The 14,464-nt window shown below is 37.4% G+C and overlaps 1 protein-coding gene across 1 annotated transcript in view; it reads right to left on the reverse strand.

Moving 5' to 3' along the window:
• Positions 1-3,906: 3,906 nt before the first annotated feature.
• The window catches only part of LOC139722230 (sodium/bile acid cotransporter 7-B-like), a 64,718-nt gene continuing 54,160 nt past the window's right edge, over positions 3,907-14,464 (reverse strand). Inside the window, exons 7-12 of the mRNA XM_071633541.1 lie at positions 13,734-13,817; positions 12,729-12,894; positions 11,960-12,085; positions 10,182-10,332; positions 7,583-7,667; positions 3,907-4,525 (exon numbers count right to left, since the gene is read on the reverse strand). Coding sequence (XP_071489642.1) covers positions 7,646-7,667; positions 10,182-10,332; positions 11,960-12,085; positions 12,729-12,894; positions 13,734-13,817 — 549 coding nt within the window. The 3' untranslated portion in view covers positions 3,907-4,525; positions 7,583-7,645. The remainder of the gene's footprint in view (positions 4,526-7,582; positions 7,668-10,181; positions 10,333-11,959; positions 12,086-12,728; positions 12,895-13,733; positions 13,818-14,464) is intronic.

Here is a 14,464-nt window from a genome sequence, read left to right on the forward strand (position 1 = left end):
CACCCCCCCCCCCCCCCATTCCATCCCGCTTCCTTGGGTCCAAAGGGGGTGGGGGGGGTAGGGAGGGCACCCCTGATTCTCCCATGAACAAACTTGAAACAACAGTCATCAATATACTGACTCATTATTAGCTCAATCACTTCCAGTTCTAGAGAAAATCTGTAAAGATTCCTTACAGGAGGGGGGACCCCTGAAGCCCCCCAGGTGGGGCATGGTGCCCAATTGATGGAATTGAGATTCTATCCCCCTAGGGATGCTACCTGCCAAGTTTGGTGAAAATTAGTGATAGGGTATTCAAGAAAAAGATGAAAATTAACAATTTCGGTCCAAATTTAGGCCCCCTGGGGCCCCCTGGGGCCCCCAGGTGGGGCATGGTGCCCATTTGATGGGAATGAGATTCTTTCCCCCTAGGGATACTACCTGCCAACTTTGGTGGAAATTCATATTGGCATTTTCAAGAAAAAGATGAAAATGTACAATTTGGGCCTCATTAGGACCCCTCCCCTGGGTCCCAAGGGGGGCACCCCTGATTCCGCCATGAACAAACTTGAAACTACAGCCATCAATGCACTAATTCATAGTATTAACTTAGCTCTATCACTTCTAGTTCTAGAGAAGAAGATTTTTTAAGATTCCTTAATTTTGGGTGGTTTGGGCCCCTCTGGGGTCCCCCCAGGAGGGGTATGGTGCCCACTTGAACAAACTGAGATCCTATCCCCCTAGGGATGCTACCTGCCAAGTTTGGTGAAAATCGGTCAAGGGGTTCTCAAGAAGAAGATGAAAATATAAAAGTTTACGCACGACGGACGACGGACGACGCACGACGCACGACGGACGCCGGACGAAGAGCGATCGCAATAGCTCACTTGAGCCTTCGGCTCAGGTGAGCTAAAAATTGATATTCTTATAAACTTCTAAAATCTAGAGTGAATATCAAAAGCTACATTTTTTAGAAGAAGATTCACCCAAGGAGCAGTTTAGAGGTAACACCTACTGTAAAAGTGGAAATTTTTGCGGGGTGGAAATTGTCCAATTTTTTTGCTTGTAATTTGTAAAATTATGTTACATCTATGATTCCAAGGTAGGCATTCTGTAGGTTTTTTATAACTTTTTTTTAATGATTTGTAATCGTCTTCAGGTTCGCTAGTTCTGTGGCGTGAGTAACTCTGCTGTCATAAAGTGGACCAGTAAACCTTTTACTACAGTATGTGCTGCCAGATTCCTTAGCCACAGTGGCAGCAGTGAACTACTTGAAGTGCTTGCTCAATTGTGATTGTCCACGGAATCAAAAAAACACCCAGAATTCATTTTAATGGGCTGACAGCAAAATTTACTCGCGAAAATTTCCACTTCAACATAATATGCATTCTATGTATTCTGATTAGTTTAAACAGGCAGTTTGGTGTCCTCTATTATTGCGATTGCAGGAGCATTTTGCACCGCAATCAATACACATAAATCATATATATAGCCCTTTACCAAATAACGAACTCCGAAAACATTACATCCTAAAATTGAACCTGATGAATAATTGGAAACAGCAAGACATTACCACTGATAATAATTGTCATTACCATGATAAATTCTGTACTCCAACATGGTACTTTTAAAATTTCTATTACCATTGTCATCATAATCATTTAGTAAGTCATGTACTCATCATCACTATGATCATCTGACTTTAACATCAATGATATTTTCTTCTAAACTCACATATTTTGTCTCATCATTCTCATTTAAGTCAAAGTCACTATAATCAAGGTCTGTAGGTGAGCTGTATTAGTCACCTTTCATCTTCTTTCCTCGCTTATTTCCATCTAGCTTGCAAGTACATTGTGCCTCTGCTACATCAGAATGCAATAATTTCAGTAGTCAAACACGAATGCAACATATCAAGCCTATTTTTGTCACAAACAAAGTGTGTTCATGATAGTACAGTGTAGTTCTCAAACATTCTTTATCAGTCCAAAATGTGAGGGAAGTGAAGAATGTGTGTATAAAGACATGTTTGCATAATGCACAAGTACTTTAAAAATGTGACTGCAGTATGCCTGTGCAAATAATCCATACTGTAAAAGTGGTTTCTTTCGCGTACAGAAACTTTCGCGGTTTCCATCGGTGCCGACTTTTTCGCGTGTGTTTAAATTCGCGGTCAGTAATGATAGCATTGTAACAAGCAACGAGTTAAAAACATTTTCGCGTGATGTTAAATTCGCGGTTCAACCTCAAAGTGCGAAAAGCGCGAAAATAAAACCATCGCGAAAGAAACCACTTTTACAGTACTCTTCCTCTATAAGTGATGGGATGTAAGAGATGACACAGAGACACATATAGAGAGTTATATTGGACATCTTCACCTGTACGAACAGGATGTACTTGCAACTCCGCAGTTTCAGATTTACTGAATTTCATCCCTGAGATACTGGTGTGCAGACAAGTAAACAAGAGACATGAAAACAATAATCCTGATGTCCAGACAAAATACACTGGATCTTGATAAGAAATATACCTTTATCAATTCTGATGCACTGGTGTATATACAGACTGCTTCCATACTATGTCTCCTTTCATCCTAGATGGACGAGCTACGATCTTGAAACTTCAAAAAAAGCAATAATATAACAGACAGTACCTATTGAAGCTCAGAGCTGATAATACAGGTAGACTACATTGCACGTATGTGTGACTATGTGCTTGATTGTCTTAATAAGGAAAGTTTGCTGATAAAACAAACAAAAAAATGCTTCAGACAATGGAACTCTGAATCTTAATGGAGTTTTACAGACTCCTGTGATATTTGCATTCCTGAATACCTGGTAAATGTTCTTTGCTTTTCAGACTTCAAGAAAAAACTCGGTGGAAATAGTTGTTGCACACAAACACACAAAAAGAAGATAACTTTACTATTCTCTTTTGAGATTAGAAAATTCTCTCATTCATTGCAGATTGAAAAAGTTACAAACCTCACAAACGCAAGTTTTTACTCCTCAAGATAAAATGCAAAACATTAAAGTTAACATCCTTAAAGATGAAGACTTCTGTGCCATAATGCTTTGTGGAGTACTTACTGTACCTCCAGCAAACTATTGCACAAATACAGCATGAATTGCATTCATATGAAGCAATGATGTGATAAAGAAGATCTGCAAGGTCTTTGACAGAGACTGACTTTCATATTTGTTACAATTTCTTCTCAGATAAGACCACAGCCATGCCCCCCCCCCCCACACACACACACACATACACACATACGGTTAAAAGGAAATGAGAGAGAGAGAGAGAGAGAGACAGAGAGAGGGATATGTACTTTGTATGACATTTCAGCTGTTTAACAGTATTATAATGTAAACAGGAACTAACAAATGACTATCAAAGCATCTGGAAGTTTTAAAAAGTAAACATGAAAATGGAGAGACAGTGTTCGACAAATTTGTATAAAGAGCATCGCTTATACATGAAAAAATCTATAAAATTATTCCTTTTTACCTCAAACTGTCATAATCTGTACACTTAAGACTGAAAAATATTTAAATATAAGCACCTCAACAAATCAAGAGAGAGCATATGCTACTACAGAAATGAAATTGTCATTAGAGTTTTTTCTTGTTTTTAGACATGTTAATCCGACTCAAGTGGCCTATATAGTGCCTACGGCAACTCAATTAAAAAGAGAGAGAGAGAGAAGAAGAAGAAGAATATATTTGAATGTGGACTGAAAAGTAACAACAACCACAACATTAACTTCTTGTATATCACCCAAAAGTCGTTATTTTCGTGAGCATTTGATTTTTGTGAATTTCGCAAATCACTGTCGGGCTGCAAATTTTAACAACAAGCAAAAATATCCTGAACGGACAGGCATTAATGCATTTACGATAGCCTTGGTGTCAAATTAAAAAAAAAAAAAGAACATCTTGTGGAAGCGTCTGTGACCTCCTCATTCACAAAAATATCTGTATGCGAAAATAACAGCTTTTATAGGACAAGTATAAACACACACAAAGAATAGTTCTGAAAAGGAGAACAAAAATGTGGTATTGATATAAACTAGATGCCTCCTCTGAAAGGAATACACTGTAAAAGTGAAAAGTTTTGCACAATTGTTTTTTGGGGTTATTTTGTTGTTTTTTGTTGTTTTTGTTTTTGCTTTTTTTTTTGCTCAGCCAGGTAAGATAAATTTCCTGTCTTTTTATTAAAGCGGAATCAAAACACTAAACAGCGTTTTATATATAACAAGCAAAAATATTTGCATGCTTATATTTTCCCACTAGTTTCTGGTTGTGTGAAATGTGCAAAAATATTTCCACACTGCAAAAATGTCCACTTTTACAGCAGACCAATAAAGTGAAAACAGCTGTCGCTACATTAGTCAATAAATACTGTATGCTTGTAGTTATAAGACATCTGGAAGATCAGCCTGTGTGTTCCATACTGCACCATGTGCTCTTTTCATGATGCAGCCCAGTCGATGCCACTCACTCACTCAGCTAATACTACGTCGTCAAGACTACTTTCTTCTTTGTCCCTATACAGGAAAGAAAAATACAAAATAAAATCACAAAATAAATAGATATACACACACATAAAAGTACAATCAGTAAAAGCTCTGGCAAAGTTCTATACTAGCAAGATTTCTTCATACATATAAATATATATATATATATATATATATATATATACAACATATACAACAAAAACTGATTGCTTGTTTGTTGTGAACCACAATGTAGTCAAACTTATTCATGACATGTATAGTTGTAAACATTAAAACTTGTTATCTGAACATAAGTTGCATGCATGTTGTATGAGAGACCAGTTAAGACAAAAATTGAGTCATCACATGGTTTAGCAGGTTTCTCAGACCAACACTTATAGTGGTAAAATGTTGGAATGAGTAATGCATGTTCTTATGCCATTCTAAATGAGAAATATGACAAATAAAATCATCCTTAATTCTCTTTTATTGGTCTGTTCTCGAATCATGAACTGAATGCCTTACATGAACAGTGAACAACCAAACAACTCAAATACTACACTGGCTATGTTGGCTATAAACCAGTCACGTAGATATGACTCCTATACTCAGTTTTAATTTTCGGACACTTTTATATTTCATGCATAAGAACACTGACATAAGTTACTGGTTGTATTGAAACATGCATTGTTATTGTGAACATGGATGCTGTTTCAAATAATCTTTATACAGTCATCCCTTGATAAGTTTAATGATTTGTTTTATATGTTTGTGTATATTATGTTGTCATCTAGAAACACGCACAACTATCAAAAACATTGGTAATTGAAGGCAATGTTCCATATATTAACAGACCTCAATGTCGAATGTGTTTTGTATCAAACAAACTATGTTGGTGATATTTCTACAAAAGCCTATGCAAAATAAATACACAATACATACTACTAAATCTATATATATATACACACACACATACACACACATACACAGATACACACAAACTTATTCTTGAGTTGAGTAACCATGAGGTGGCCTCGCTTTAAGCAAAACAGTGATTAGAAGTGAAACAGCGCCACCTATTGTTGTAACATGAACATTCACAGGTGTGCCAGCTATGGGATTCTAGTGACATGGCTATTCAACAGTAAAACCTATGTCTTGAACAAATGACATGGAGACCATTAAACGGTTACACTTCCAGCAGTGAAATGAAAATAAATGATTTAGCCTATTACAAGTTGCAGATTGAGTTTAATATGAATGGCAAAGGAAACGTATACAAGCGAATGAATAGATGAATGAACAAATAATTATGTTGAATTGCATGCAGGCTGAAATGATCAATTCAATGAAATGTATTACAAATGAAAATGAGCGAAAGAGGATGCATAATAAATTGAAAAGCTACAGGAGAACTAAAACATTAATTTTGAAAGAGGAAATTAAGATATTGATGTTGTGGGGAAATACTCATCCAAGAAAATGCATTGCTCACTATATATGCAATGTTGCTATCACTTCCATGTACACATTCAAACACTATTACATTTACAAGTTTAACCCTTACCCTGCTAAAGCCCGCTGGAGTGCTTTTTTCTACAATTGGCAAAGATGTCTGGTACTATAGTTGCTAATGACAAGTGATTACCTAATCCCCCTTAATCCCTTTTGTGTCACCATGGCCTCCCTGATGGACTGAGGCACATTGTTATGCCTGAGTGGGCTGGCTAACTACAATTCTTGGTATCGCCAATACCTAGGTGCCGAGCGCAGAGCAGCGTTTTAGAATGCATTATGGGATAGCTCAGAGGACAAACTTGCTACGGTTTTGGCTGCATATGCAATTAAGTCATGTTCCATCTTTATCCAGGTGTATTTTTTGTTGAAGATTTCTTCGCTTTGCATCATGTGACCAGCACATTGAAGCCTTGCAATAGCGAGCCATGGTTCCAATGACCGCAAATCAGTAAACTTTAGAAATTCAACTTTTTTTTAGTTGAATTTGAATCAAAGAAAAAAGAGCAGCAACAAAAGAAAATCAGACAAAGATTGCATTAACTAAGACACCAGCAAGACAACCAGAGGCGACAATGGCACCGAGGTATCCCACAGTGTATCTGTGATGGGGCTTTTTAGCATGCCCAGAAGCTTTCTGCGCATTGGCAATACCAAGAATTAGAGTTTGGAGGAATTACAGTATACCAAATGGAAATTGAACAGCTTAGGAAGTTACAACGAAGTGCCAGACACATGAAAGGTTGAATCTACCCATGCTGGATTATATGGTGGTGCTATATCCTCTATATAGGTATCATACCCCATGGACATGGAGTAGATTATTTTCCTGTTACGCTCACACCAGTCCAGGACTATTTGGATTTCAGATCAGAGTTGAGCTAAATTTCCAATTTATATTACTTTTCACAAGCATTGATAAAAAGGAACAAGAAATGAATGGGATGAAAAAATATAAGTTCATGCATGGGGTTCAGTTTGTAAGTGATTTGAAATGTTTTTAACAGAGAATTTGGGTGAACTCCCAACCTGAAATAAGGGGGTTATGGACCATACATATCCCTTTCAAATGACTGCATATAATTAAGTCATTTGATATACATGTTGATTTTTGAGGGGAAAAAATTGTTAAAACCTAATTGATTCCATATGAGATAATAAACCCTCATTCCAATTACCAATCAAGCACTTACCTCCTCCATTTATGGGCCCAAAACATGAAAACTATGATCAAAACGAGACATCTCAACTCTTACTGACTAGATCTTCTAGCAGGTTTAGAATTAAAGAAAGTATAGACGAGAAATTCAACAAATGGATAAAATGATTTTGCTGAAAGGAAACCAGATCTTCTAAAAGGTTCTCCAATTAAGCATGTACACATCATCTGTCCAGGGTATTGATACATGAAAACAAAACATGTAAAGTACACATGGGTCACCACATTTTGAGACTACTAATGACAGTTTGCATAAAGGGAAGAACTTTCTACGACGGGAAGAGGGCAGTGTGTGTGTAAAATGAACCAGTAAAGGGCAAATACTAAGAATATTTCTAATTAGACAGCGAAGAAATAAGTAAAATGCCACCTACCCCGCATCATATATATGATCAGAGACATGTAAAAGCACAAAGGAAGGCCTCTAGGAATGATTGTTAGATTGATGTCATCTGGTGTCTATTAGAGAGAAAACGGTGAGAGTTAATAGTTGAAAGAGAATAAAACAGCAACAAATAATCAGAGAATGAGAAGAAAAATGGCAGTTTTCTGCCTCAGTGACACATCTTCACCCATTTGTTTGTTGGAAATTACTGCAAAAAGCATCAGTGCTCATACATATATTTTCCCTTTGCTCTGAAATGTGAGCTACTTGATAATCTAGATTATGATTGACTCAAGTGCCTGTATTGTGTTTGTAATGATACTATTTATGCATGTGCAGACAAACTACTGTAAAGCACGAAATGTTCGCGGCATGAAAATTTAGCAAAGTGGAGCCGACGACCCTTTTTTGGTTCTTGAGGAGAGAAACAATACTTTGAATAACCTTAAACAAACTACACTGAACAAGGATGATGACATAGGAGGCTCACATATTTCAGAAATGTAGCAGTGTAATTCCTTAACAAGACCGCTTGCTTGCGAGATCACCTGTGTATAATCTATGCATGCCTTCTTCTTTTGTTCTGCTTCCTTGAGCCCCAACTCATGCATTCTTATGGTGACCCTGCCATGCCATCATCCTTGTTCATTGCAATTTGTTATAAATTTCAAAAATATTCTTATACTTCATCCCAATTATCATAAATTCTGAAACTTTGTCCTCAGCATAACTGAGTCATAGTTGTTTAAATGTAAAAATCTGAAAATCTTTCGGAGGTCTCCTTTAAGCTGCATGAAAGTCCAGACTAGACTGTACATACATGTACGTATGTACCTACCAAGTTTTCCCTACAAATGCTGATTTTTCTGAAGACAGGTAAGGATCTGTTTTGTTTGGGGTTTTTTTTTTAAAGCTAGATGTAATATATTGGGTAGAGCAATGCAAATGAGCAGAGATGAGTTCACAAAATTACACACAATGGGTGAAGATGAAAGGAAATGTCATTGCTTAACAAAAAAGATAAACAGGAAAGTAAATGAAATAAAATAATCAGGAAATTCAAATGATATACTGCAAGAGAAATACAACTATATTTTCTGACAAGCCCGTCCATTCAAAAAGGTCACTCTATAATAACACTGGAAATTGGTAAAACCACAAAAGAGAAACCACTGAGAAGCTTTTTCCCCTGTTCAAGTTAGGTTCAGTGTACCTTTCTCACCTTGGTTAAAACATTGACAGTTTAAAATACAGTAAATACATTTCAAACACTAAATAATGGGGATATTCATATCAATACCATCTTTGAATTTTTGATAACTGAAATTGATTTCTTTATATCATCTTATACCAATGATTGCACAGGACTGTTACTCTGTCACCAGCAGGAAAGCATACCCAGTAAAGAATTTTGCAGGTACAAATTCTGTGAGATTTCACAAGGAGGTGACTGAAATGGAATATTAGTACTTCAGGTTTTTGAAATGTACAAAACCATCCCTCCATCTTTTACAAATAATCACTGATCTACCTAATTTTGATATCAACTGTTGGTGTCACTAGTCATATTTTAATATATCTGAAATGTGAAGGTGCCATATGCATATCACAACACGATAAGCAAGGATTGGAGTGAGAGGTCAGCCTATGTAGCAAGAATAATAACGTTTTTTGTTATTCTTTATGACTCACAAGCTCTTTTGCCAGCAACACTTTACCATTCTGCATGGACTGCCAAGCAAATTGAATGATGAGTCAATTCCAACAAAATGAAAGCAGGCATCCAAGCTTTGGTGTGTTTCAAAAGGGATGGTATAGTTTTGGTTGAGATGAGGCTTCAGGTTTCAAACTTTTTTTGTGTGTGAAATAATGCCAAACCTCTTATGAAATATGAAAGAGCACACAATTCTAAGAGTAATTCAACGCTAATTTGATGGAAATTGGGTTTGAAATGGCTGAGATATCCCAAAACTGAAATGTCCTACTGAGAGATGGGACCCACCTTTTATTGGGGTCACTTTGTTTTGATTTTTTTTTTTTTTTTGGATATCTCAGCCATTTCAAAACTGATTTTCAGCAAATTAACTCTGAATTCCTCTAAGAATTGCATGCTCTTTCATATTTCATAAGAGGTATCTCATCATCTCACAAAATGTTAAAACCTGAATCCCCCATCTTTACCAAAACTATACCATCCCTTTAATTTGTGCATTCATTCATCATTTGGCAGGGGACTAATCTTTGATACTTCATGTATTTGACCTGATTTTCCAAATTCTTTATGGATTTATAGGATCTTTTCTCCTTTGTGTATTTTACTTTCATTTTAATAATGGGGGCAGCAAAGAGTTGGAATGGTTATATCTCTTAATTTGGCTCTTTCCACCGCTCTTGGTTACTTTTGGCAAGAGAGTGGGCAGGTCTTGTAACCTAGGCTACTGGAAGTGGGTATGTATGCTCACTGGTATTTGCACACTAACTGGCCCCCCTTTCTCTTTCTTTCTATCTCTCTTTCTGTCATTCCTTTGCAAGGAGTGCAGGGAAAGAAGGGGGGGGGGTTGAAGGGGGGGGGGGGTAGTTACTCTTACTTAGACTTTTCAGCAGAGAGCATCCAGTTCCGGACGTAGTCGACCAGGACGCCACCAAGGAGGATTTGAGTCGGGTGGTAGACGAGGAGGGGAATGGACAGGATGGAGAGGTGGTCGTAGCCTGCAAATACGATCTTCAGCATGGGTATACCTGGTGATCAACGACCAGAGGGTTACACGAATTAACACATGAATGAATACTGCAGTAGTTAAATCATGAAAAGGTTCCCACAAAAAGAACATTTGAAGGGTGACTTATATGTAATGGATATTGGATAAGGTACGTGATATGTAAATATTACATTTATTACACATAGCTCTTGACTTGAATTTCTGTTGTGTGTAATTCTTATACATTTTAAACAGGGATTAGCACTTATGCATACATACAATTTCTTAAACATTTCTCAAGTGTTTGTTTATAAATATATACTCTCTATTCTATACAAAGTTTCTACTTTACTAACATGACTAATACCCAATAACTACTGCTTTTTGTTCTATTCTTTCTCAGTCAGCTTGTTGTTTCATACCAAACCTACTTCGATTCGTGTGCACTACATACCCTCGATATGCTGTGAAGCAGGGCCTCATTAAGTATAATGGTGTTTTAACCACTGTTGGGGCTTACCTTGAACATTGAATGATACTAAATTATAAGACTTCAAGTTTACTTGAAGTTTTGTCTAATACTCCATTATCTCTCTAATGGGCATACCCAAAGTGCTTTAAGTTATTGTTTCACATTGCAGCCACTCAACTTTAAACTTTGCCAGTTGAACTCTACAGGGTTCAAACAAGGAAACAATAAAATATTTGAAAATTATGCTATCACCATCCAGCTGTTGGAGAATAATACCACTGTGGTCTTGTTAACTGTATCAAAATTGCTTTGTTCTAATATTAGCTTTGTTTTACACCAAAAAAAAGGAAGAAAAAAAAACAACTACTGATACACAGATAGAATCGTGGACATTGCAGCTTATGATTTTTAGCGACATGTAAAACTCAAACATGTGAATAGATGATGCCTAATCTGTAGCCTTTATTGGCACACTTCCAAATTTCATGAAAGTGTCACCTCCTCTTCTTCTTATTGAGAGTACATGTCAATTATGAGATCAATCTTCTTTACACATTGCAATGAGAAATACAGCAAAATCTCTATTCTCCCCCCTTTTTTTTTCCTTATTAATCTGAGTGGTAAAGGCACCTTTAAGTAGCCTCTGTAAGAACAGTATCTCCCATCATGCAAAGCAAAGGCAATAATACTTAAAACCGAGAGCACTATCAAAATGCAATTAAAAGGGGTCTATTTCTAACTCTAGACCAGAGTGGTACATCAATACGCAATTGCTTTTTACTTCTTTGAATAATGATGTGTGCTAGAAACCTGTGAAATGGCTTGCTTTCAAAGAGACACGAAAAGTTTGGGAAATGCATCCAGCTTCCGAATTCTTCCGTATTTGCCCCGCTTATCAATACAAAAGGTGGTTTAGCTTTACAACCTTGTGGGAACCTCGCCACTAGATGTCGCGAGTGAGCCGTGCCACTCGTTTCTTCACAGAGATCGCTCAACTCGCGCTATATTATTCCCATTAATGCAATTTTAACGGGTGCGACATTGAGCCAGCGACACATTATCAACACAGCGCCACCAGGGGAATATCATTCACCGCTGGTGCTGGGCCCGCGCCCGGATTAAAGCACGCCGCTCGAAGACGACGGCGCAGCTCTCATGCAAAATGCACTGGGTCATTTGATGCAAAATCACTTACCCAGCGTCAATGATTTATGGGTTGAGCAGAACATGATGGCCACAGTATCGGCCGGGGTGAAGCCAAAGAGTGCCATCCTGGAGAGAAGGAACGTCGCTAGTAGGAGTGACATCTGAAGAAGAAGGACTGTACGGAGGAAGAGGGGAAGATAGAGGGACAGGTCCAATCACTGCATCTTCCTTCTAGGGACAAGAACCATCGTCAGCTCTTTGGGTTTCGGTAAATCTTACAATTGACAGCTTCCCCATGGACAATGCACTCATTAAAGACAAGTATGACTCCCTGGGCTTTGCCAGTGAGAGCAGAAAAGCCATGCGAATGAAACAAGTTCTCTCATACAAGTGGACAATATTTCATGCAGAGATAAATGATATAACAAACAGATAAAGATATAAAGGTTTAAGATCATCAAAATTTCCTGCGGGGGATACAATCAAACACAGAATCAAATCAAATTCATATAAAGCCACCTGTTTGGCTTTCAGCAAAGATCTGACCGTTTCTTCTCTCCCAATCTGACACGATTTCCTCTCTCCTTCCCTGTAGCTAATCGTATTTGTTGTCATCAAATTCCACTACAGCAAATTTGAAATACAAAAATCAAACTCACAAAACAAAATAAAGTTGCCTGTGGAAAGTGTTTGTTCAGTGTACCGGCGTAACATCTCTACTAGGCCTACAATACCGCGGGAGGAGCTACATAATTTCTTTTTTTTTTCTTGGGGGGGGGGGGGGGTTTACTTTGGTAGTATGTGTAACATCTCCTTACCTATGATGGCTATAGCTATAAGGCTGTAATGGTTTATCTGCAGGGAAGGGTTGGAGAACGTATCACAGAAGGTGGAATAAATGATGAGCAGCAGGACAGCTTTGCCTATCTGACCAAACGGTGGCTTGGTCCGCTCTAACCAATCCTTTATGTATCTCCTCGCAATCTGCAACAAATGAGACAGAAAAAACACATCCACTCGATCAATGCTTTCTGCTAAAAATCCACATTCCTCCAGAATTCTTTCCTAGCCATCTACATAACGCACGAGAAAGAGAGACCCTATTTCTAAAGCCATGTAACTTGAAAAACAGATCATAGATAGATAATGTAGATTCAATCTCGCCTCAAACATACAGTGGCTAAGTAACTAGTTTCTAACAAGCACTGTCTAGCTCTCATCCTTGTGTTCATGATTTTCTCTGGTCTTACTTAACCCATTGAGGACGGTTTGATTTTGCTACAACACGCATTTCCCACAGACACTTGCCCGAGTATACTCGGGACTCGTCCTCAACGGGTTAAAATGTCCTAGTGCAGCTGGTAATCTTGTCCTGTCATCACTTTTAGTAGAAATATTAAAAGAACATAATCATATGATTGTATGAAGAAAAAAATCCATCTGGTGTACACGCTTAATTCAAAATTGTATTACTTCTTTTCTTTTATGTTCAACAACTCCCTGATGTGTTTCCTTAAGTTGGTTGGAGAGGCCCAAGGGTCATGGTGATTTTGATTGCTTTTTTCCAACCCGGCTCCTTCGGGAAGCTCAACAGGGAAAGCCTGACACTTTGTTTTCTTGTGTTTTGTTTGTTTATTCTGTTTCTCTGTTATCACTTGTATTGTTTTGCAAATGCCGAATAAATAATAATAATAATAATGATGATAATAATAATATCATAAAAGAATATCCGGCCAAAACCTTCCGGCACATATTACAAACACAAAATTACAAAGGATGTCTTAGACATGGATTAAGGAAAGATTTCAGCTTTTGAGGCCTACCTGTCCTACAATGACCGGAACCACTACAGTCATAGACAGCTGTGATATAATGGAACTAAAGGGAACTGACGAGGATGACCCCATCTGCAAAGAGAAATTTGAAAGTCACGACAAATCAATACATACAGAAACACACATATACATTATCAAATACTGTATACGCTGAATATTTCGCAAGGTTTTTATTTTCGCAAATTTCACGAGTCACATGCTATTTGCGAAATTAAAGACACGCGAAAATATTGACTCTGATCCCAATGTGGATATGACGCACGCGTGTACATTACTCCATTCAGCAAAAGACTCCACGATCACGAATTTAACCACTAGCGAAATCGTCGGGAATTCCCGCTCCGCGAAAATTTAGACTCGCGAAATATATGGCGCCTAAAGTATTGGCGCTTATTTTAAGTCACTTTGTATTCCAACAACAACTTTCTATTCCAACAATGAGTAAAGTTATCTTTTCAAACTTTGCAGCTTTTGAAGCATTACATTTCAAATGTCATATCTACTTTGATGGATCACTTGCCTGAAGAATGCATATCATGCTAGTGTGATTCTGATTATCTGAAATTGCTACATGGTAAACAAAATATCTTTGATAAAGTCTCCTTGTCATTCACCAGCAAAATGAAATAGTCATAAAGCAATTCTAATTTAATTCAAATCTAATCTTACTTCCACTATCACACAAATTATTTCATGTACAATAATCACACAACAAAAAT

The sequence above is a fragment of the Diadema antillarum genome, unplaced genomic scaffold (assembly GCF_040938485.1).
Source record: "Diadema antillarum isolate AM-2024a unplaced genomic scaffold, OU_Dant_1.0 scf00000162, whole genome shotgun sequence".
Lineage (NCBI taxonomy): Eukaryota > Metazoa > Echinodermata > Echinoidea > Diadematoida > Diadematidae > Diadema > Diadema antillarum.